Below are 26,233 nucleotides of genomic sequence, written 5' to 3'. Positions count from 1 at the left end.
TGTGGGGCCGGTAAGCAGGATGCAAGCCAGCAGCAAGCGTCTCCCTGGGAAATTGGAGGGTCTTTGAGGGAGTCGAGCACCACAGTGTCCGGTCTCAGCTCCTGCCAGGCGTCTCCGGTAATACGGGTGCGCTCAAGTAGTAGGTGTGGTGAATTAGGGGGACGAGCGTCCACTGTAGCGTGCCCCAATAGGCCCTTGGTAATGAGTTGTGGCGTCTTTGCGGGCCCCTTTGGTGCACAGACCCGTCCAAGTCGCAGCTCCCCGGATCAGAGCGAGAGGTGTGGACCCAGTCTCGGTCGTCCTGCTCCAGGGTGGAAGAAATCAACTTTAGCTGATGCATGGTGTGGGTCTCCGGCGGTGGGCCCAAAGCCGGGGACTCGCCTAGATGTTGGCGCCGTGTGGGTGGGGGAGACCAATGTACACCGTCCCGCTCTTCACCCGTGGGAGCAACTGGTGCGTGGATAGGCTGTAGTGGTGGGGAATCGCCTCCCCAAGACTCGGCTGGGCAATACGCAAGCACCGAGGATCCGCCGTTGTGTGTGGTGGTCCCGGAGTGCTATGCAGAGGTCCGGCGAGTTGCGGCCGCCATTTTGGGCCGATGCGGTCTGAACGCCGGAATCCAAGCGCGGCAGCTAGGGAGATCTAGCGGGCATCTGGGATCGGCCGAGAGCATCCGGAGGGGCAGTGATGTGTTTCCAGTCGACCCTGGGCCAGGCAGCGGCACTAGCGTAGGTCTGAAGGCAGGTTAGCTTTACGGGCCGAGGAGCCGCCTCAAAGTGCGACCATTCCCTCCGGCTTCAAGCCACGCCACCTGTTAATATTTTTGTCATCAGTCTCTTAAAGTGCATCAATAAAATCATCAAATGTCTCTAGCCACACAATCCATCCATCACCAATGTTTTGCTTTCTGGTGGTATCAAAAGGTGGAGGTGGTTTCAGAAAGGCGGCAGCATTGCAGCTGTTTATGAGAGTGGCTGATATTCTGAGTGGAGCTCTGTCAGAGTTTGTGCCTGTCCGCTTGGACCTGCGTCAACTGCACCATCTCTGAGACCCTTCAATTGATTGGCTCCCTAATTAGCCTGGACAGTCTGTGGTACGGCAACCTCCTTCATGGTCTCCACCGGAGCCCTTTACTTTCTAGAGACCCCTGGAGTTGTTCTGAGCCACCACCTGGCAGCTTTGGTGGTGAGCCACTTAAGGTATTGGACAGCTCAGTAAGCACAACCCGTGTACTTCTTCTTGGTTCTCCTCGCCCAGTGCTGAGGTCATAGACCTCCACTTGTCGAGACTCTGGTAAGCGCAACAACAATATGCTTTCTGATCAATTGTTTCATCAGCCAGCGCTTTATGTATTTCACTACTGCAATCTTTAGCGCTTTTTTTTGTATATGAACGTATCTGCCTTTAACAGCAGCGCTCCATATAACGTATGACTTTATCTTGAGTGGCAGCGTGGTACCTTTATGTATGGCCCGACTAGCAGGTCCTAGGCCAGCAACGTGTAGATTCTCTGTAATGCTTTTGCTATCGTCAACTACTTCACAGTGGCTGGAGATGCAATTTTACTCCACATGTATTAAGCGTTGATGCCGTACTTTGATGATTTCTCACGTGGCATGCATGAGCAGTTTACTTGGACCATGGTAAACTCTCTGGGGAGAGCACTGTCGATCTTCGGGTTACTGAATCCCTATCTCGTCGCCATTTGTAGCGTCTTCCCCCAGCCTGGGTCCCCGCCAATTACTATGCCACGCACAGAGCTTAGTATTCCACAATTTTATTCTTCTGCATGTAACTGCTTATTTGTCTATTTTGTTGACTGCCTAGGGTTTTTCCTCACACGTTGTAACTGCAAACCGAACATTCTACATCAGCCTCCATTGCATTCCGCTCTAACACCTACATCATAGCTCTATGGAGTCTATCATGAGCCAAAAGGGTTTCATCATTGCTAACTTGCAAGACACTGCAGTATATATTTTGAGAATAGGTAATCCGACTGTACCAAGAGCAAATATTTTTATAAGTGTCCATTAAAACGATGCATTGCAGGACTCAGATGATAACCCACTTAAATTAGAAATCTGCGAAACGTTTTTTTTAAGTGTTCAGAAGAATGGCGCACAACTAGTTACGGTAGGGTAATGGTCAATAGGTTCTTGAGAAAAGTATTTTAGTAGGTGCTTCTTGGTCAGAGGAAAAACCTTAACCTCTGTGAAGGAAGAAGGACAAAGGACCTCCTTATCTTTAAGTTTAGGCAAAACGTCCAGAGCACACAATATATATAAGTAGACTGGTTTGTCTTAGAATAGCGATAGTAGGGATAAACCGGACAAAGCGTATAGTCTTTCAAAGGTTTTTATTCATCCACAGTATTCCCCACTTGGGAATCACTGTAAATACAAATCAAACCGACACGTGTTTCATCACAACATATGGCTGTGACTCTTCAGGGCTGATATAATTAGTCAATGGCGGGGTCGGGGGACCGGTGATAATTCCAACCCGGTCCTGATCGGGTGGTTTAAGAAATGGAACGGGCAGCAACAAATGGTTTGCCGGTGCCCTTTTTTTTGTCAGTTCAGAACTTGTGAGTTGTACAAGTTCAATGAGGCTGAGGCAGTGTTGCGCCTTCCTCGCGGAGTCGACGAATCTCGGTTTCCGGATGCCCACTTAAATTACCTCTCAAAAATTCGATTATCTTTGGTGTTTAGATCATTTAGAGCTGATATAAGATTTTCTCGAGTACTTTTCCAGATGAAAAACAAGTCATCAATGTAGCGAACGTATAACATTAAGTTGTTTGACCAGTTGGGGTTGGCATAGATGTAAGTTGACTCAAATTCTGCCGTGTAAACTTACATCTATGCCAACCCCAACTGGTCAAACAACTTAATGTTATACGGTGGCTACATTGATGACTTGTTTTTCATCTAGAAAAGTACCCGAGAAAATCTTATATCAGCTCTAAATGATCTAAACACCAAAGATAATCGAATCATCCTCACGTGGGACATCAATGAACATGAGATCACTTTCTTAGACGTCCTGATCAGAATCACAAAAAATGGATTGGAAAGTGATTTGTTCAAAAAAACTACCGATAGAAACAACACAGTACATTACACCAGTTTCCATCAACAATCACTAAAAAGTAACCTACCGTTTAGCCAAATGCTAAGAGTCAAACGAATTGTATCAAACCCTGTTGCATGCACAATGAAAATGAATGAGACAGCGAAGAGATTTATTAACAGAGGGTATCCACAAGAACAAATAACAGAAGCGATCACAAAAGCATCGACAATCACGGGCCAAGAAGCCCTCAAAGGCTCCATCAAAATTAAGGAAGAAAGAACAGTGCTAGTTTCCAGATATTCAACCTCAAGTAAGACATACAAAAATATCATGCTTAAACATTGGCGTATATTATCGTCTGAACCGGATTTTGGAAAACTCTTTGAAAAACCACCAATTTTTGCATATACCAGGTCAATAAATCTCAAAGAGATCTTGTCAAGAGAATACATTTCACAAACTCCCAGCACTGGCACACGTCCATGTCACAATTGAAATAGCTGCAATAGCATCATTAAGGGCAATAGCATTAACCATCCCATGAAAGGATTCAAGATTAAATTACACGTGAATGCTACATGTGATTCGACAAACTTGATATACCTACTGAAATGCCCATGTGGTAAGATATACGTGGGCAAAACCACAAGAAAAATTAAAGTACGCTTAAACGAACATAAATCCAACATTCGTACTAACAATCAGAAATCTAGCATCACTATGCACTTCAATGAATTCAATCACAATGTAGCTCAACTCAAATTTCTTGTCACTGTCTCAATGATCGGACTGAACTTAGTTGCTTTTTATAGTACCCCCGTGGTACTTATGTTTCACCCTGTATTCTTTTGTCATTTTTGCTTGAGAGTAAAGTTCTACACTATGTTTACTCGCATCACCTTGCCTACCCTTCCCCTTACACCGTTCTAAGATGGCCGCCATAATTCCCCTCTTTACCCCAGTCCTTTTTCCATGTTTACGTTTACACTCCGTAACCATAACTCCGCGTAGTTCACCCACCACACGTCCCTCACTTCGCTACAGCCTTCGCTAGCTTTCGGCGACTTCCCGCCATGGAACCCTGATTCGACTCGCGATTTCACACCCAAGTAAGTCGGAGCTCCGACCGCGACCCACGTTGGCTTTGTTCAACGTTGGATCGGCACTGATTTCTAACCACCGCTCAACCCATTTTTTTCCCTACAGGGTCTACTCTATCCAAGCGACCACGACATGTAAGTGCTCGTGTTCCCCGAACACTTCCCCCTCACTCTCCCTCGCATCCTCTCACCACAATTATGCACATTGGTCTATAAGGTTCACATACCATCCTGTTGTATACCCGTTCCCTTTGAGGCAATTGTATCCATGTGTCAGTTACTTTACATTTGTTACAGTATTGCTGATGGTAAAAGTGTTTTTTTGTGTTTTTAGAGCTCCTAGACAAAGGGCATTTCCAGCCCGAAATGCATCGGAGCATTGTGTTGAAATTACCGCAAATGATTTTCTTGTGATTAAATTAAGACAAAGAATTTATGAATTTATGAACAACAAATAAATCAACTCGAAAAAACTTTAATGGAGTCTGTCAATTTATGACGAACCCAAAAAGTGTGCCCATCATCAAGGATACGTTTACGCCCTGTGTAACGCACTGAATAAGTACTTTACGACGACGTGCATGGACGGTCACGTCACTTGTTGGAGCACCTAATCTTTCTAAACGTCAACTCAAACATTCTCAAAAACCTACAATTTAACCATATACTACAATTTGCTGTGCGCCACGCCAACAATTGAACCACTTGTGAAAGACCGCATTGAAGGCCAAACTGAAAATAATGTTTCGGGCCATCTGCATAAATGTGAATCCTGGTGATTACGAGTTCTGTGGAGTTGTGGGCGGGAGAAATGGTGTGAAAGATGCGACGTGCGCAATACCTCATTGTTCAGTCAGTGGGATGTTGACCTTGCTGTCCTTTAATAAGTGGTGTGTGGATTCCGCTCTGCGGTCCCTGTGAATGTATAATAGGTTTAAATAGGGCCCACTTGGTGTAAACCCCAGGAAGATCTAAATCTTGACATCCGAGGGGAAACATCCTCTATGTGTAGGCAAGGCGAAAGCAACAGACAGAAGTAATATGGCACCTTTAAGAGGACAATCTTTCTCTTGAACAGATGGCGTTTCACAGCTCCAAATAAATCTCTTGTGTCACATCCTTAATTACAGCCGTGCCCAGGGCACGCTGTTGTTCTGAGCTCCGGTGATGGGTTTGGACATTTTGTGACCTCCCACTCCAGGCTGTCAAGGCTCCACAAGTGATGACCAGATGCTTTCTTTTGATCTCCGCCCCCTTAAGGAAGACTGTCCCTCAAAGCACCACGGGTTCAGCATTACACAGGTAAAGTAACCGAGCCAAAGGAGATTACTTACTTTCTCAGGATAGCATATTTTGGCTAGGTGGGACCCCTCTCACAACAATGCATGCCTGCACCCACCACACCTCTGGGGTCACAGCGTCTTCCGACTCATGGCGGTGTTTCTCATCTTAGGCACACTATGTGCCGTCCTGCCCGTCGCATCAGTGAAAAACATTTCCATTACAACACCAATATGTTTAAATCTAAAAACATGCAAGACCAATTGCATTGTCTGGGGCCAGAATGTGTGTGATATAATTGATATGTTTTGAAATAAATGATATTTGATGGATAGCACATTCAAAAACTTTTCCCCCAAATCATCCTCGTAGTAGATTAGCAATAAACACCTCTGTTGGATTTCTTTTAGGTGCAGATTGGGTGCCACACAGATGACCTGAAATCTGCTTCAACCCTTAAGCGCCCTCCTTTGGTTTTCCAAAGATATTTCGTAGACAAGAAAGTGCTATTGATAGCCAGTCTCTGGGGTGGCCTTTTATACATCATAGTACCCAGTAGAAGAAAGCTTGGACAAGTGCCCCTCACAGTTGAGGGTGCTGTGTTGGCTCCATTCTACAAATATGGTAAGTTTGAAGGAATGCGACTGAAGGTACAAGTTATATTATGTCTTTCTATAAATTTCATGGTATGTAAGTTATTTCTAGAGTATAAGAAACAGTCCAGTCCAGTGCTGTGGGAACAACCACTCTGCTAATGTCGGTAACACAGCTTATTTGAAGCTTGAACTATATGCAATAAAGTGTATTGGGTGTCCCCAGCAAGTCTACAGCTGCTAGTTGCCTATTGTTGCAGTCATTTTGGAGTGTCGTCCTTAGTTGGGTATCTGCCAAATCTTATTTCAAGAAATGCATCCCTCATACATGATGGAATAGATGCAGACATATAAGGCTGGATTTCTAATTTTTCGTAGGAGTTTATGACTGTCCAAGCGTGCGTCTTGGCTGATAATGCATCTTTATTAATAGTAAACAAGAGTTGTTTTGTCCCTTGGTACAAAAAGTGCTTAAGTCAGACTATATTCATTTCTGGAGGCCCAGATATCTGTAAATCAAAAGTGTGATGGCACACTGATAAGTAGGATCTCCCAGCACCAGCATACATGGAGTAGTTGATTTCTTGCCAGCACATATTTGCTAGAAAACCACGCTCAGCAGCATGTCTCACTAGAGCTTGGCTTTGAAGAAGACATTCCAATGGAATTTCTGCATGCACAATGTTCTTTGGAATTATAAAAACAGATTTGTAAGCCTTGCCTTGTAACAGGTCTGGTAATTTGGCATCCTTCCCTCTGAAAATGACTGAACCATAGGCTAGCGTTGGAATCAATTTAGCGCCCATGATTTTCACCAATTGATCATGAAATTGATAAGAATAGACTGTATTTTTATGTATTTTAGACACCACAGGAAAAAAGATCCACCAGAGGATTTTGGAGATATAGAATTTACAAGGTATAGTAAATCAAAACATTTCACTCAACCGTGAACAAACAGTGGCAAATTCAACAAATTTAACACTTAGAAAACTTTTCATTAACAAGTTTGGGCTAGGTGTAATGCAGTCACTTGGAGCCACTTTAGGTAACCAACTGTGGGGTGACAGTTTATTTATTTATTTATTTATAGGCTTATATAGCGCTGGACTCGACTCCCGAAGGAGTATCTCTGCGCTTTATTCACCCAACAGGCAAAGGTATAGTGCTCACCAGATCAAAGACAAGGGATGTATTCAAAACAGAAAGGTCTTCAGCATTTTTCTAAAGGCTAAATGATTGGTACACTGTCTGAGGGTAAAGGGCAGTTTGTTCCAAAGGGTGGGACCCAGAAATGAAAGAGCTCTTCCGCCCAGTCTCGACCTTCTTATAGAAGGCACCTGAAGTAGATATTGATTGCTGGAGCAGATGGTGCGTACTGGGTTGTAAGGAACAAATTTCTCAGCCAAGTACAAAGGACAAGAGCCATAAATACTCTTGTGGATTATACAACAGGTTTTAAATTTTACCCGTTCACGAATCGGCAGCCAGTGCAACTTATCCAAAAGAGGGCGGGAGGGAGTTCTAGGAGGGGTATTGAGAACTAACCTTGCAGCGGTGTTCTGAACCACCTGAAGCCTACTTAGCGAGTTGTCGGTAGCTGATATCAATAACCCATTACAATAGTCCAGGCGACTAAGCACTAGGGCCTGGACAAGGGTCTTTCTAGATGTATCCGGCAGTAAAGGAAACATTCGCCTAAGGAGTCCAATTGCATGAAGGCAGGACCTAGCTGTTTTGTTGACATGATCCTTCAGTGACAATCCCTGATCTAGTCGAACCCCTAAGTTCTTTACGGTCTGCTTAGGAATGGGGACGGGGCCCAGGTCTGATGGCCACCAATCCGGTGACCACAGCAGTGGCGCATCCCCAAATAGCATGGCCTCAGTCTTCCCTACATTGCATTGCAGGAAGTTTGCAGCCATCCATTGGGACACAGCCCTCATCCCTTCCGAGAATGAGTGTTTAACTGCAGCCATCAGGGTTTTAAAAGGGAAAAGCAGCTGGGTGTCATCCGCGTATGACACAGGAATAAATCCATATGATCTCATGAGATCTGCTAAGGGGGCCACATACACATTAAAAAGTGTGGGACTTAGGAATGAGCCCTGTGGTACCCCCTTAGTGAGCTCTATCAGAGCCGAGCGAAAGGCACCCAGATTGACACTCTGCGAGCGGCCAGATAAGAAGCTCTGCAACCAGGACAAGGCAAGACCCCTAACCCCTATCTCCTGCAATCGACTGAGTAAGATTTCATGCGATACCGTGTCAAAAGCAGCGGAAAGGTCCAACAGCACTAGAATCACAGAACTCCCACTATCCTGTGACATTCTGATGGTATCTGTCACAGATAGGAGTGCCGATTCCGTCCTGTAGTTGGGCCTAAATCCAGACTGGGAGCGATCTAAACCTCCGGACCGCTCAATGAAACTCGACAGGTGGGTGTTAATGTCCTTTTCAGTCATCTTACTCAGGTATGGAAGAAGAGATATGGGCCGGAGGTTAGATAAGTCCGACCAAGGAAGAGCAGAGTTCTTCCGGATTGGATTTACAATGGCCTTCTTCCATTCCCGTGGTACCTGGCCCTCAGCAATTCATTTAGAGAAACCGGCATGGTCTTCTGAAACAGTTACCCCAGAACATGAAGCAGTCATCATTCAGTTCCAGGCATTTTTATCCTTTGAAGGGATTTCATATGAAAGTGGTCCTAATGCAAAAATGAAGGATGCTGAACATGATCAAAGGATGTTGTGCATGCGGTACAGTCGACGGGGGTCTTGCTGAGACTACTCCTCACTTCATGAAGGGGGTAAGGCAGTCCTGGTCATAGTGTTGATGCCCCTTGAAGTCCTCTCTGTGCTGGCAGAAGTCCAGTTGCCACTGGACTACCAGTCACCCAGTATAGTGGTCACAGGCCAATGCTTCCTGGGTCGTACATTAATTCTCTGAGGTCTCAGCTGCACTCTGACAACACTCCTGGGTTCAGTGAACTCAGGTGCAGCTTTGTGCGTCAGGTCCCGGTTCCTAGTGCTCCATGGTGGTGGTTAGCGGCTGGTTGAAAACCTTGGGTTACTAACTTGCCCTAGCAGACATCTTTAGCTGTTGTGTCCCTGTGCTGCGAACAGAAGACCAGTCAGCTGGCCCTAGGAGTCTCTTGGAATTGGCTGGGCTCAGGAGATAACTTCTTCTTGAGCAGGACAGAGCAGTCATAGACTCTCTTCTTTGCTAGGCACCAGGTGTATTAGATGCAGTCCACAAAGGTGCACCCTCTCGTTGTCAGTACCACAGTGAGGTAGGACAGTTCTTCTTCGGTTCTTCTTCCATTCCAGTCGAGATCTGAGTTCTGGGTGCCAGGGTTGCCTACTTATGCTCAGCACATGTCCTCAGATCAGGACGCAGTTAGTAGCCAATGGGCTGCCAGGTACCCTCCCACCTGATGACCACTTACTGCAAAGTGTGGCACCTGAGCATCCTAGGATGCACCATTCTGCCCAATTCCAATATGTCAGGATCCCTCTCCTGGCGTGTGGAGCTCTCTAGTCCAACCCACAGGTGTGGCAACCAAGGGGACTACACGCCCTGGAAAACCAGTTTGGTAACTGGTCTCACCTCTCATGTCCCCAATGCTAGCCTGTCTGCTTGAACAATGGAGCAGCTTCTCTTCCAAGTGTTACCCATTTACCCTCTAAAGGCGGCTGTCCTTTGAAGCTTGCCAATTGGTCCAACACTGGTGTGGCTTCCTGCAAAAGGAAGGTGACACCTCCTTCCAGAGCAGGCCTCCATTGTATAATTTCCTGCAAGACATTAGCACGTCTCCACTGGAGGGCAGAAAGCCGTCTCTGTGACAGGATCTGATTTGCAACCGGAAACTAAAGGCTCACTCCCGCCGACTCCAGAAGCATGAAGGTCCCCGGCTCCCTGCTTCTCCTCGCCCTCTGGGCTGGGGACGTGTTCTCAGCGCCAGATGGAGGACTGTGCGTTGAAATGTGTACACCAGGAGAACCTTGTTCTGATGGTGGGACCTGCGTAAGCAATGGCTGTGGACATCAGTGCGAACCAAGCCCCGAAGTAGGACCGTGCGTTGAAATGTGTACACCAGGAGAACCTTGTCCTGATGGTGGGACCTGCGTAAGCAATGGCTGTGGAAATCAGTGCGAGCCAAGTCCCGAATAATAGGATCTGCATCCAGGGTCTCAACATTCGATGATGTCCACCAGGCCCTGGCTCTTCTCTCTTCGCGCCAATTGAGGATAGAGCAGTTGCGGCATTGTTTGCGGATGCTGTTTGTCGCAACTTGTCATTTATGATATTGCTTGGTCCACTGATGCATAACAGGAAAAATAAAGAGATGTTTTAAAAAAAAAAATAAAATAAATAAATAAATAAATAAATAAATAAAGGCAATAAACTGCCAACTTTTCTAAAGTTGCACCCTGCAACTTGTTACATTATTTCGACTTGAGAATCAAGACCGGCTTAATGCAATGAATTATTTGATACCTTGGATGATCCACTTTGTTCACACTGTTTCAGAGTCAGCACAAACAAATACTGCAGCTGGCCAAAAAAACACTGCTCTCCATCATTAGGATGATATGAGCCACTCACATTGCTGGGTTCCAATGCAACTGTGGTCCCTGGGAAAACCTCTAACAGAAACAACAAATAAAATAAGGTAAGATTATCTGTTTTGGAGTTGACACAAGATTTTCAAATGCCTTGCTGCACAACTTCAGAACTGATTGTTAAAGATCACACATTTCATGTTCAACACTCTTAGTGGTCTACGCATTGTTTAGGTAATGTGAATAACACAAAAATTGATATTGTTTTACGTTGAACACTGCAACCGTGTAGCTGCAGCATGCACACGCCAGTCAGTGCTGGTGGACTGGTCAGCAAGACATTGTCTGTTTTGAACACCTTCACGGCCGGAAAGGCCATACCGGGCATTTGGCGATGGGTAGGGTTTCCCTGTGAGGCTGGAAGAGTGGGGGGCAGGTTTTGTTACTGGGGGTCAGTTTTGCAGAAGTGTAGCAGTTTTACAAAAGCACTGCAAAGTACCTTTATATTCTGCCGTTTTTGAGCAACAATAAAAGTGTCAAGTTAACTATGGTGATTAATTAATGTACCTGCTGGAGAGAGATGGGAGTTTTGTCCAGTGGCAGTTTTCACTTATCTAAGGTAGCGCAGAGGGTTAATATGCCTGCCTCAAAGAATGTGTACCACGCACATCAAAGGACAATATTTTATGTGGATAGCTTAGTGGGTTATTGCTCTTGTCTCAGAGATTCTGTTGTTACCGTGCAGTTCATAAGTTACATTCATAATCTAGCACAGTGAGTAATGAACTGCAGTCTAAGAGCTGCAGGCAAGCTGCATGGTACAGGTTGGAAAGTTATACTTGTTTTCCCAATCTCTCAATCGCTATGTTTCTAAGAAAGGTTTGTTTGGGTAGAAATAAAGTCTTATTATTAAAGTCAACCCTAACCTGTTTGCTATGTTCTGAAGTCTGAGTTTGTTCTTCTGCAGACAAAACACTTTTAAAAAGTGCCTATCAGTGTGGATGACATGTGAATCCTACACCTTGTAGTCTCCTTTGGCTTATGATACATTTGCTATACATTGATTTACACACTGATATCTATAGACTGATTTACACACCTATGATTTACTGTCTCTGTATATGTGTGTGATGGATTTTGAAAATTTGATAAGTTTTGCTTTGGGAGCAGTGATTAAAGGAGTCATTTCTAAATTTGGACTGTAACATCTGCATTTGTAAAGCAAACATTCATGCCTTTGGGGATCCTGGCTCTTACATAAGATGTTTGTTGCTGGTAAGGTATGCTAATGCAGATCAAGCATATTATTCATTTTTCTATTATTATATTATGCAGATCAACACAAGTACTGTACCAATAATGTGCATTCAATTTCACTCACGGTCCACCAAAAGGGGGACTATCAGTTTATATCTCGTCGGATATCAACATTAAATCAGAACAAATAGCAACGCAAGGGCCAAACACGCAACTAATAAAACTATCTCTAACTGGCAGATCAGCTCCGGTACTATTGGTTGATTTCTATGCACCTCCAAAGGTGAAAGAGAAACAAGCCCAGCTGGACGAGCTAGTATCCACAATTAGGGACATTCGAAATAACAATCCCACCTGTGAAGTCATCCTAACAGGTGACTTTAACTCAAATGTAATCTTTACACCAGAGGAGGATGAGATGCTAAGTGCTGCCAATGAATTCTGGAATGTTAAACCACAAAGCCAGCTTAAAACAGAGCGCTTCGATCCAATCGGTCAACAACTGGTAACAACCTTGGAATTTCTTGGGCTGCGGTTCCTCAACGGAAGAACTCCAGGTGATAATCCACCGCAGTACACCCATTTAAGAACTTTGACCACCTCAAGACTCGATTATACAGCAGTCTCACTTCCATTACTGCCATTTGTCCAGCAATTTTCAATTGAATACACATCAAAAAGCGATCATTCATATCAGCACACTTACTTTAATCTAAAACTCACCAAACACCGTAGCTCCAAGTCAGTGGGAGATAGCTCCCCTTCCACTAAACCTGAAACGACTCAACGTGACAACGGCCAACATCGATGAGCTGCAGGCAAATGTACAGAGATTAAAAATGGAGAGTGAGACAATTACAGGCAACCAAACACAAAAATGGGAGGACTTTACGAAAAAGTTAACAACAATTAAGTCCATCCCAAAAAAAACACGGCCCCCAACTCATAAAACCTCACTGCCAAAGAACCTGGCAAAGCTTAAAATAGAAATAAGGAGAAACGCCAGAGCATTAAAAAAGACAACCACGTCCCCAAAAGACTGGGCTCAAAGACAGAACCTTAAGAAAGAGTACAAAAAGAAAATGTGGGAACATAAAAGATCCCTGAAGTATGAATTCTGGGCAAGACTACTCTGCACGGCAAAGAACACCAACTCAAACGCATTCTGGAGGATCATAAACAGTTTAAACCATCCCTCAAACCCAATAACATCTAATGTCCAAGAAGCGGATTGGGCCGCGCTACTAACACAGAGGTCTCGGAAGTAACATCTGACCAGCCCAATACAGAAGCAAACCAACAAAATACCAACAAAGGGGACAAACAAAGAAAAGCGAGCACCGTTTCCAGTGGCGAACTCGAAACCCCTCGCAGGCAAACACAACATCCGAAGGAAGAACGCAGAGCAAATCAATCATCAGAAGGGGATCTCCTTATAACAAGGCTTCACTGTGATGTGGTTCAGCCACGGGAGAGGAATGAGATAACAAACAAGTCCAAACACACACGGTTTTGTGAAGAGGACATAAGAAAAATTCTAAGGAATACACGCGGCAGTGGAGCTCCAGGGCCGAACGGGATACCACCAATAATCTTCAAAACTGATCCGGACTTTTGGAGCGGAACATTTAAAAAACGATTTGATGAGATAGAATGGGAAAATCAAATTCCATCAAGCTGGTAGGGCTCCATAATCTCGCCCATCTTCAAAGGAGGAGACAGAACATCCCCAGCAAATTACAGACTGATCGCCCTCCTGGACGTGGAGGCGAAGTACTTTGCATCCCTAATCCTGGAAGATCTAACAGAATGGTCTTATGCCACAAAGAGAATACCGCCTAACTAAACAGGCTTCAGGAAAGGGACCGGGACAATGACAAACATCCTGTCTCTCTCAGTGTTAGCCGACAAATACATACGAAAAAAACAGCCCCTCCACCTATGTTTCATCGACCTAAAGGCGGCCTTCGATAGCGTAGATTGTAACAACTTATAGAGAAAACTGCTCAGTTGGAACATCCCGTACAAATGACTGAGAGGAATCTTACTCCTTTATTCCAATACTTGGATGGAAGTAAAACTGGGGAACGGAACACGGCTCTCAAGACAAATCAACACTAGCAAAGGCCTCAAGCAGAGCTGTGTTCTGGCCCCACATCTTTTTAATCTTTTTATGGCAGACTTAGCCCCAACCCTAAATAGGATCTCATCCCATCCACCCAAACTAGGCTCCTTATCCCTAACTCATCTATCCTACGCGGACGACGTGGTATTGTTGAGCCTTACGAAGATTGTCCTTCAAAGGTCACTAGTAGGGCTGGCGGAATTTATAATAAATAACAACCTGGAGATAAACACAACAAAAACAAAAACAATGGTCATCACCAGACGACGGTTAGCCAACCCACACATCCAACTGGAGGGAACAAAACTAGAGGCCGTGACCAACTACAAGTATTTGGGCTTCTACTTTGATAATAGACATAACCACCAGCAGCAAAAGACGTACATTGCCCAGAGAGCAAACTCACTGTCATTTGCTTTTAGATCCTTAGCTCTATACCAGCATTAATGTCAAACATTGCGCAAGGGGCTTGTAAATATGCAAATGAAACCATTACAGTATCTCTATACCAGCATTAATCTCAAACATTGTGCGAGAGGCTTGTAAATATGCCAATGAAACCTTTACACTATCTCTATACCAGCATTAATGTCAAACATTGCACAAGGGGCTTGTAAATATGCCAATGAAACCATTACACTATCTGTATACTAGCATTAATGGAAAACATTGCACAAGGGGCTTGTAAATATGCCAATGAAACCATTACACTATCTGTATACCAGCATTAATGTCAAACATTGTGCAAGGGGCTTGTAAATATGCCAATGAAACCATTACACTATCTCTATACCAGCATTAATGTCAAACATTGCGAAAGGGCCTTGTAAATATGCCTCTCTTTTTTTGTATATTCTATCTCAATTTATGCCATTAGAAAAACCCTTTAAGCATCTCTCAAGACATTTCATATTCTTGTCTGTGTGGCAATTTTATTACTCTGCATGCATTTTTTGCTTGCACCCATGTCAAACATTGCGCAAGGGGCTTGTAAATATGCCCCTCTTTATCTTATATTCCATCTCAAAGGATGCCATTAATGAAATCCTTTATGCATCTCCCACACCATTTCATAAGGTTTTCTATCTGCTATTCCTATCCCTCTCCATACATTCACTGCTTCCATCCATATTAAAGGTTGTGCAAGGCGCTTGTAAAAAAATAGCATACTTACAAGTCCAATGAAACCATTACACTACCTCTATACCAGCATTGAATCCAAGCATGATAAACACTTTAAAAAGAAGTCTACCCTATAAACTAAAAGATACAAATTGTTAGCACATACAGCTAACATTATGGAAAAAGATGAAAATATAATTCCTTAATTCACATACACACACAGTGTGACCCTTGCCAAAAATCTTTAAGCCACACATTTTATCAAAAAACTTTTAGCATGGAAAATCATTTTACACTCAGAGCACAACCCATTTAAATGGGCACTTCACTACAATGCAGAAACCTGAATCATTTTCAAAATACAACAGTAATGAAGCCCAATATACTTGTTATGCTTCCAAATACTGCAAACAGCACTCTCTCTATATTACTCACCTTTAAAATCGCTTTTGAAAATGTAGAACAGTGTGAAACACACACCAAATTTTCTTAAGCGCAATCCCTGAACTGCAGCTCAGACACTGGAAACAGAAATGGCAGTTTCCCACTCATTCTTCTCACTTATTTCTGCTCATAACCAATGAAATGTCTTCCCTCACTATTTCAAAACTAAACTAACATTTCAATTGGTTCTACATTTCCACACTTTCAAACTCACATAATATTCACCCATCCCCCTACTGCTCATTCAACCAGTTACCATGGTAACTCTCAACTAAGGAAGAACAGAGTTTAAAAGTTCATCATACTACGTTGCAAATGAATCCATCAAGGTTGTTAGAGGTTTCAATATAACAGCTAATCATGTGCAATGTTCCTTTCAATTACCTTTTCTGAACCATTAGAATTGCTTCTTTTAAAAAACAAAAATATGCACCCTAATATGCTCTTTTGCATTTGCAGAAAGCACCAATCATTTCTTAAGCTTCAAGTGCACTGAATATCCACCTCTTTTTTTTCTTAACTGCAAGCTTTCCAACTGCCATGTCATTTACAGCCCTCATCTGAGTACAACCAGACCTGCCTTGAACATGCTTTCAATATGGTTTGTAGGACACAGCTTTGTATTCTGGTCTAAAAGGTATGCAATAAACAGAGGAATTTTAAACCTTGATTTACGAAATGTGGATATTTTATGTATTGGCCAGAGAGGATTGAGATGTCACCAATTGATACCATTGGTGAAATCCTTCATGCATCTCCCACATCCTGACCTCATAATTGTGCACTGTGGTGGAAATGACTTATGCACTTTGACTGGGGTTGGCTCGGAAATGCTATTGAAGGACATCTTTGGACAATTGATGTCACTTTTTCCTCAAACTGCCTTTGTCTATTCCAATATATGCCAAAGGCAAAAATGGAATTTGTCCAATCAATTTTGTCCGCAGATTGAGAAAGCAAGGAAACATGTAAATAAATCTGTTTCTCCATACATGAGAGACTATGGAATGGGCTGTTAATACCACAACAACTTGCGTTACAACATGGAAGGCATCTATAGGACAGATGGTGTACATTTCACCGATGAAGGAAACAAAGTCTTTCTCTGTAACATCAGACCCTGCATTGGTACTTACTTGTAGGTACCAAAAAAAATACAATGAACACAATGGCTCTTTTTAGAGCCAACTAACATATAAACACTCAAATATGATTTTTAACTTAATTTTTTTTAATTAATTTTTACCGAGGTCCGCGCACCAAGCACTCACTGAGCACTCCCCATGCGCGGACCTATCGTGTTTTCTGGTATTTTTAAAAAAATAAACAATATTTTTAACCTTAGGAGTCCTTGAAGAACCCCCTGAGAAGACCTAAGGGGTAAGGGACAGTCTTCCCTACCCCCTTCTCACGTTTTTAAGTTATATTTTTCACTGTCTTCTGAAACCACAAAATGGCGGCAAAAGGGTTCGCGCACCGTACATGCACCGAGCACTCACGGAGCGCGGACCTATCGGAATTTTTTTTTTTTTTAAATGGACATCGTCTCCTCTGTAGATACCTTGAAGGTTGTAATACAAGTTATTATGGTATATTGAATCTATACTGTAGTCTTTCAGGAAAGCAGAAACAGATTTGTTCACATGATTCCTTCCTTTCTCAATGTGTGGTCAGAATTGGCGTAGGAGGTCATGAGTTCCTACTCTGGTGAAACACACTTGCTATTCTATATACTTACTTATGTTGTAAACTAGTGAATCAGAGACAGTCAGTAAAAGAAAGGATGCAGGACATGAAGAACACAAAATTGTATCACTTTACTACTACCTCATAAATTACATTTAAATAAAATAAAAATAAAAATAAATGTTTCATTAATAAATTAAAATTTTCGAAATCTAAAAGAACTTGGAGCATTTCTTCATCAGAAATTTCATCCATCAAAGTGTCTTGAAATGATTTATCCAACTCAACAATGTCTACACACTCCATTAATTCCATGTCTAGTGTTTCATCCAAAAATTCTCCTTCATGTTCTTCATGATTTGGTTCATCTATACAATCAATAAACGTTGATGTGATTTCGATGTCTAATGACACTTCATTTTCAGCCATTATTGAAGTTAGTGTACTATTAAAAGAAAGAAAAAGACAGTGAGATGTTGCAGGGTAAGAGTGAGGTAGGGCAGAGAAAAACTATTAAATTCTATAACAAGAATTACTACTGTGTAAAACACACACCAGAAATTGAACACCAAAAATTCCACACAAAAGTACCTCAGACACTATAGTCACAAAATGGCCGTATTTCCCTGGACAGTGTATAGTATCAAGCAAGAATTAGAAATATAAAGCACTGCATCTGATGTTGCCCTACTCAATCCATAAGTATAAGAGAAAAGCATTAAATAACTAACAGAAAACATTTTTCCTATTAACTTAAAGTGAACAACAGAGATCTCCTTACAAATTAACAACTCACCTTCTAGAAAACTGTGGTACAGTAAAATCTGTCTCAATCTCACACCTCAGAAGTATACCTCAAACACTAAAATCTCAAAATGGCTGTGTTTCCCTCTCATTTTTCATACATATTCAAATACCAAGCCAATCACATATCATCACACACAAAATCAAAACCAAAGTAAAATTTTAATTGGTTCAAATTATCAACACATTCAAACTCACATAATCTTCAACCTACCCCCAATGCTCTCTACCAATTACCATACTAATTCTCCACAAAACACCTACAAAAACCCAAAGGTGAAAGAGTCATCACTCAATGTTGCACTCAATCAACATCTAAACACTGAAACTTGTTATTTTAATGTATTTCTTTTTTGTCTTTTTTAGCCGCGGTACGCGCACGGTGCGCGGACCCCGCAAATTTTTGTAATTTATTTTTTCAACCTTCGGGGTCCTTTACAGACCCCATGACAAAACCTAGGGGGCTCAGGAATCTCTACCCTGCCTCCTTGTCAACTATTACACTTCTGTTTACAACCACTCTCATCTGCCATAAAAACAAGATGACAGACAACACTTCCTCATTTCGACTGACTGGAATGTTGACAGACGTCCAACAGCCAATCAGAATTCCGTGCACGCACGCAAAGGTCCGCGAACGTGCAAGGACAGTGCAAGGGCGGAGCATGCTCGTGCGCGCACCGTGTCCCACCCATAGATATATAATTTGAAAAAAGTCGATTTTCTCAACAATTACCGGAGGAATTTTCACCAACTATACAAAAGGCACTTCTGCATACCAGGCTCTACAATTTCGCCAAATTTGCAGTAATTCCATTCAGCCGTTCGGACTGTAGCTGTGTCTAAAGGTCCAATGGAAAATTGCATTGGACTCAATTTCACATTCAATTTTGTCATAAACTACCGGAGGGATTTACACCAAACATACAAAAGGCACTGCTCCATACCAGTCCCTACCATTTTGCCAAATCTGGTGTAATTCCGTTCAGCCGTTCGAGCTGTAGCCTTGTCAGAATGTCCCTATGGAAATTAACATGGGGAAAACACGTTTTGGGACCCCCATTTTTTCTTGCCCCCCACTTGACGAATCCCCCCAAAACTTTCAGGGAAGGAGCGGAGCGCAGCAAGGCAAATTTGAGGAAAATTACAGGCAGATCCCTCAATTGGCGCCAAAGTTATTCCCAATAGAATGTTCAGCATTTCCTATGGTAACTAGGTCCTAACTATATATACCTACTGGCTATCGCCAGTAGGTAATATATATTACCTACTGGCGATAGCCAGTAGGTATATATAGTTAGGATTAGCTACCATGGGAAATCCGCCACATTCTATTGGGAATAACTTTGGCGCCGGTTGAGGAATTTGCGTGTAATTTTCCAAACTTTTGGCCAGCTCCGCTCCACTCCTTCCCTGAAAGTTTCGGGGGGATTCGTGAAGTGGGGGCTGAGAAAAAAGGGGGGTCCCAAAACATGTTTTCCCCATGTTAATTTCCATAGGACGGTCTGACAAGTCTATAGCCCGAACCGCTGAACGGAATAACGCCAAACTTTGCAAAATTGTAGGAACTGGTACGCAGATGTGCCTTTGCTATGTTTGGTGAAAATTGCTCCAGTGGTTTTTATGAAAATTAACTTCAAAAACACATATATATCTGGGCGGAGCCTAACCACACATCTGATCTGATTGGCTGTCAGCACTTCATCCAAGAAGTGTTGGCAGCCATCTTGGGACCAATATACATGATAGCACCTCATTAAAAGCATTGTAGTTAATAGAGGGTTTTAGGACTTTAGTTACATCATAAATCATTTGTTGATGGTACCATACTCATTTTAGGAATTGTGGTGTGTTCAAAGGTGATTTTACCATGTGAAAAAGCCTTCTGCTGTGATATCATGAATCATGTTTGAAAGAAAACTAATATCTCATGCTTTTCCCACAGTGGTTTGGAAGGGGATCTATAAGCTAAACTGAAAGCATATTTTCTGTAAATTCACATTATCTTTCTCAGTCATGTGAGAATGAAGTCTGACATTCTCAGTAAAACATGTACATCCAACAAGGACAGAGACTGTCAGTTGATTCCTTTGTGTTCTACTGCAGCCTCCTAGAGTGTTCTAAAGAACAACTAGAGCGCTAACAGTCCTACTTATTACAAAGGTATAGCACACCTGAAGCCATCTTGATTGGAATAAAGTGGTAACTCTTAAAACATTTAATTTAAAAAGGAACAAAAAGAGGGGGTATATTTTGCCATAGAAAGTATTATTAGTGCTGCAGAAAGAAAAATTAGGGCACATTTTGAGTGACTTCTCAAATCCTCTTCTATTTCATTAAAAAAGTCTGACATGCAGTCTCCCAAGATGGCCACCAGAGACAAAAGAGCCTAAATGTAGCCCAAATATCACCCAGATGTAGCCCAAGTATAGCCCAATGACAGAATGTCCCAGAGTGTTCTAAAGAACAACTAGAGCGCTAACAGTCTTACTTATGACAAAAGTATGGCACACCAGAAGCCATCTTGATTGGAATGAAGTGGTAAGTCTGAACACATTTAATTTAAAAGGAACACAATGAGGGGGTTCATTTTGCCATAGAAAGTATGATTAGTGCTTCAGAAAGAAAAATTAGGGCACATTTTGAGTGACTTCTCAAATCCTCTTCTATTTCATTAACAAAATTCTGACATGCAGACTGAAACATGCACTTTGAATACCAGCAGCAGACTTCCCTGGTGAGCAGTAGCTTTACTACAGTGATCTAATGAGCAACTAGAGTGCTAACATTCAGAATTTATGGCAAATGTGTCACACATCTGAATGCCTTCTTGATTTAACCAAAGTAAACAAGCATTGAAAATGCAATAGATCTCGCCCTCGTTTAAGTTAAAGCCATTCTGTTTGTAATGAGGTGGCTTTTTAGCTTTGCTTTTATTAGTGTTTTTTAAACTTTCATGTAAATAACATGCATATGTATGCATATATGTATGCATGCATTTATATTTGTATTTATATAGATAGACAGATTATATATGTTTATATATGTATATATATATATATATATGTATATATATATATATATATATACATACATATATATAAATGCATATGCATATATATGCATATATATATATGTGTATATGTGTGCGTGTAGAGAGAGGTAGCGAGGTAGAGGTGTAGAGGTAGAGAGGTAGAGGTAGAGAGGTAGCGGTAGAGAGGTAGAGACTAGTAGAGAGAGAAGTAGTGAGAGGTAGAGAGTAGAGAGTGAGTAATAGAGAGTAGAGAGTGAGTAGTAGAGAGTAGTAGAGAGCAGTAGAGCGAGTAGCAGAGAGTGAGTAGTAGAGAGTAATAGAGTGAATAGTAGAGTGAGTAGTAGAGAGTGAGTAGTAGAGAGTAGTAGAGAGTAAGTAGTAGAGTGAGTAGTAGAGAGCAGTAGAGAGTGAGTAGTAGAGAGTAGTAAAGAGTGGGTAGTAGAGAGTAGCAGAGAGTGAGTAGTAGAGAGTAGCAGAGAATGAGTAGCAGAGAGAGAGAATAGTAGAGAGTAGTAGAGAGTGAGTAATAGAGTGAGTAGTAGAGACTAGTAGAGAGAGAGTAGTAGAGAGTGAGTAGTAGAGAGTAGTAGAGAGTGAGTAGTAGAGTGTTTAGTGGTAGAGAGTGAGTAGTAGAGAGTAGTAGAGAGAGAGTAGTAGAGAGTGAGTAGTAGAGAGTAGTAGAGAGTGAGTAGTAAAGAGTGAGTAGTAGAGATAGAGTAGTAGAGAGTGAGTAGTAGAGAGTAGTAGAGAGTGAGTATTAGAGAGTAGTGGAGTAGGAGTGAGTAAGTAGTAGAGAGTAGTGGAGAATATTCCAAAGTTTGGCACAGCACCACTTGCACAATAAGTCCAATCAAATCATAGCACATAGAGTCCTTATTGAAGCGCTGAATCTTGGTGTATATTCAAATGCTTTTATTTTCCTTAAGTTTATGTACCACAGCCAGCCAAAACGTTTCGTTCTGTACAACAGAACTTCTTCAGGGCGTTCATATTTCCTTCAAGTTATGTCGGTATCCTGTTGTCATATAACTAGATATTTCTTCCAAACGTTAGACGAGACGTAAGTACATTCTTATTCAAAGTGACTAGGTATCAATTTTACCCACACAATTCGGGCAGACTTGAGTAATTTATAGCATCCTCAAAGTCAGTCTTTCAAAAATTCCAAAGTATAGGACATGATAATTCAAATCCAAATGTTTCTCAAGAAAAGTCATTTTCAATCGTTCGGAATATCGGTGTTTGGGCAGATATGACCCAGGGACCCCCAGTATGCAAGGGGAATTAGTCCCCCCTCTGCAAACGCGCCAGTGGCCTGCGTTGCAGAGAGGTGTATAAAGGGGCATAGCCTCAATACACCTCTGTGCAATGCAGCCCCCTGGCGCATACTGGAGGTTCCAGGTGGGCTAGTTGGCCCCCAGGGACCCCTAGTATGCAAGGGGAATTAGTTCCCCCTCTTCAAACATGCACGGGGTCTGCGTTGCAGAGAGGTGTAAAAAAGGGTGTGGCCTCATTACACCTCTCTGCAATGCAGCCCCCTGGCACATGCTGGAGGCTCCTGGTGGGCTAGTTGGCCCCCAGGAACCCCCAGTATGCAAGGAGAATTAGTTCCCCTCTGCAAACGCGGCAGGGGGCTGCGTTGCAGAGAGGTGTAACAAGGGGCATAGCCTCATTACACCTCTGCAATGCAGCCCCCTGGCGCATACTGGAGGTTCCAGGTGGGCTAGTTGTCCCCCAGGAGCCCCCAGTATGCAAGGGGAATTAGTATCCCTCTTCAAACATGCACGGGGGCTGCGTTGCAGAGAGGTGTAAAAAGGGGCGTGGCTTCATTACACCTCTCTGCAATGCAGTCCCCTGGCGCATATTGGAGATTCCTGGTGGGCTTTCAGGTCTTATATAGTTAGGAATTAGCATTAAAAAAACCTTTGAAATTCACTGAGAAAAACATAGGTTTCAGGCCTTATATAGTTTGGAATTAGCATTTAAAAAACCTTGCAAATTCACTGAAAAAACCATAGGTTTCAGGCCTTATATAGTTAGGAATTAGCATTTAAAAAACCTTTGAAATTCACTGAAAAAACCATAGGTTTCAGGCCTTATATAGTTAGGAATTAGCATTTAAAAAACCTTTAAAATTCCCTCAAAAAACTATACGTTTTAGGGGTGTAATAGTTAGCTGGACATTTCACTCATACAAAACCATTGAAATTGCTCCTATATAGTTAGTTGTACTAACTATATTTCGCGCACCCGCAATCCACTGCTGATGATGTCACATATTACATCATTCATGACAAGGTCAGTGACATCACTGATGACATCTCAAATGACATCACTGATGACATCATCCATGTGACAATCACATACACCTTTTCATCACTAGTAAAATCTTTCATCACTCTTAGTAAAATACAGAGTATGATATTTGAATCCAATGTTACAGCAATACAAGTATCTAAAAACCCACTCAGTGATTCATAGATGTATACACACATCTAATCACTTACCTGTAGATTCACTCATACATGCTGTCAATGAACCATAGAACACTGTAAAAAATACTTATACACCTAAATCGACATTACACACCAGCACACATCCTATTCACATATGAAGTCATCCTACTCACTTATGCAAGCAATGGATCATACTTACATATTTACTTAGCTACACACTTATACAAACACAAATTCATCTATTCTTTTAGATAGTAAGTCATACTTAGTGAATTATAAAATCATTATTACAAGTATAAAGTTATCCATACAGTCACTCACACAATCATTGAGTCTTATGTATACTTATTTATATACAACAACTGACACATACACTGCCATTTATTTTTCTAGTTTGTTGGACATATACCATTGAGAAATATATTTGCTCATCACCACACCCATAAAGATATTCACTCACCCAAACAACTGTTAGAACATGTAGTTTTAACTTCATATATCTAGTGAATCAACTATTCACACATCTTCGGTCAGTCACACACCCCCCACCGAGCCACACACACATTCACTCTCCCATACAAATACTCAGTTAACTAATCAATAACTAATACAGACTTTCACATAGCTAGTAACCAACTGGAGTACCTGTTTACACAACAACTGACAAAGTGATACAGATATTCAAACAGTTTTGTCACTATCCACTATATTTAGTGAGACACTATAAATTGGTCAAGTAAACAGTCAATTACACTGCTACTAAATCCTCCATCCAAATATTTATTTTAATATATCCACTCATTCTTCAATGCAAATTGCTATATATATAATGCATATTTAAATAACGAAGCAAACCACATTCACTGGATGATGTCATCAGTGATGCCATCAGTGATGTCATTTGAGATGTCATCAGTGATGTCACTGACCTTGTCATGAATGATGTAATATGTGACATCATCAGCAGGGGATTGCGGGTGCGCAAAATATAGTTAGTACAACTAACTATATAGGAGCAATTTCAATGGTTTTGTATGATTGAAATGTCCAGCTAACTATCACACCCCTAAAACGTATAGTTTTTTGAGTGAATTTAAAAGGTTTTTTAAATGCTAATTTCTAACTATATAAGGCCTGAAACCTATGGTTTTTTCAGTGAATATATATATATATATTTTTATCATAGATGAAAAAGCACCGCTGCAAAAGTGAATCTCCTCTGATCATAGGAGATAAATAGGTCGTTGAGCTGTCCTCTTATAAAGACGCTGAATCGTGATTGATAAAGTTCAATGTTCCTTTAATAATCCATTTATAGACACCAGCCAACGCGTTTCGTTCTGTCACCAGAACTTCTTCAGGGCTGTAAGTTACAAAAAAGGGACATACAAAACCACTATAAGTGCCACAAGAGACAACATATACACATACATATATAAATAGATATATAAAAATTTACAACAAAACAGTGCCCACATATAAAGATAAATATAAATAATGCAGCATTTGATGATTAGAAGCATCATGTAACATCTTATTTCTAATTTATGTGCAAAGTACCTGCTTATTTCATATTACATACTAATGGCCAACCTGTCAATATGACAACGTTTTTGCAGTAAATGCACTTTGAATAGTTTAATATCTGCTAGCAGTATTTCATCTAAAAAAATATTATTTTGTATCTTAATCACATATATCAGCGTCATTTTATATTTCAAGCACCAAAAATGCAAGCTGTGGGAACCATCCCGCACATAATATATCAACACAACCATGAGTTAGGTCAAATAATATCTAAACAATTGATTGATCTTAGAATATGATAGTACTAGGATGGTTAAAAGAGAGAAGACCCTCCTAGAATTACTGTAAGTATTTCATTAAGTGTACGCCGAAGCTAAAAAAGAAATCAAAACACTGTCTATATAACTCAATGTTCAAACCATTCTCCATTGAAATGTCGCATATTCCTCAAAACACTCTTTGACATTAAGTAGTTCTGCCCCTGCTATCACACCTAGTTCAGTATATAGTTTCATGACGGTATGTCCCCCCCTTTCTCCCTATAGGTTCACAAGAGGAACCAGAAATAGAGGGAAACCAGAGAAGTGTGTAAAAAATAGGCCCCATGGTATGTATATCAAAAGGTGTCTTTAACCAATATTTGACATTTGATGTAAACAACAGGTTACTTCTTTTAAAAGAACCCCGAGGGAATTGACAACCATTTATCATGATAGTTTGTAAACACAATCCAATTTAACCCTACAGTCTATGTTTTGCGAGTAAGCATGCTGTTTTATAATGTATTTATCAACAATGTTGTTGATGTATCGCATGATAAAATATAAAATAAAAGTAGTTAAGTAAACAAACATTGTTCCTACCGCAATCGATATTTCAAGGCGTGGGGTATTTCCAAAGAAAATTCCTTGTCCAATATTTTTTTCTCACGTTTTCTATATTGAATTATTTTGCTACGGTGGGCCCATATATTTAAATATTTCCAAGAGTATCCAAGTAAGAATCTAACTTCCTTATTTGGTATAGAACAAGGTATTCACCTATGATGGGAGAGCCAATGAGATATAAGGGAGAATTTAGTCCCCGATCACGCGTTTACATGTCCATAAAGATACTGCTTTCGCATATAAATCCAAAGCATTCACCGGCTAGGGGAATGTT

The 26,233-nt window shown here is 41.6% G+C and overlaps 1 protein-coding gene across 1 annotated transcript in view; it reads left to right on the top strand.

The window, feature by feature from the left end:
• The window catches only part of LOC147721184 (TRPM8 channel-associated factor homolog), a 376,336-nt gene that overhangs the window by 174,858 nt on the left and 175,245 nt on the right, over nt 1-26,233 (top strand). Inside the window, 1 exon segment of the mRNA XM_086964671.1 lies at nt 5,870-6,083. Within this exon segment, the coding sequence (XP_086820797.1) occupies nt 5,870-6,083 (214 nt within the window).

This window comes from Lissotriton vulgaris, chromosome 4_1, assembly GCF_964263255.1.
Source record: "Lissotriton vulgaris chromosome 4_1, aLisVul1.2, whole genome shotgun sequence".
Classification (NCBI taxonomy): Eukaryota; Metazoa; Chordata; class Amphibia; order Caudata; family Salamandridae; genus Lissotriton; species Lissotriton vulgaris.
Note: the sequence above shows the minus strand (reverse complement) of the source record. Positions and strands in the feature narration are given on the sequence as shown.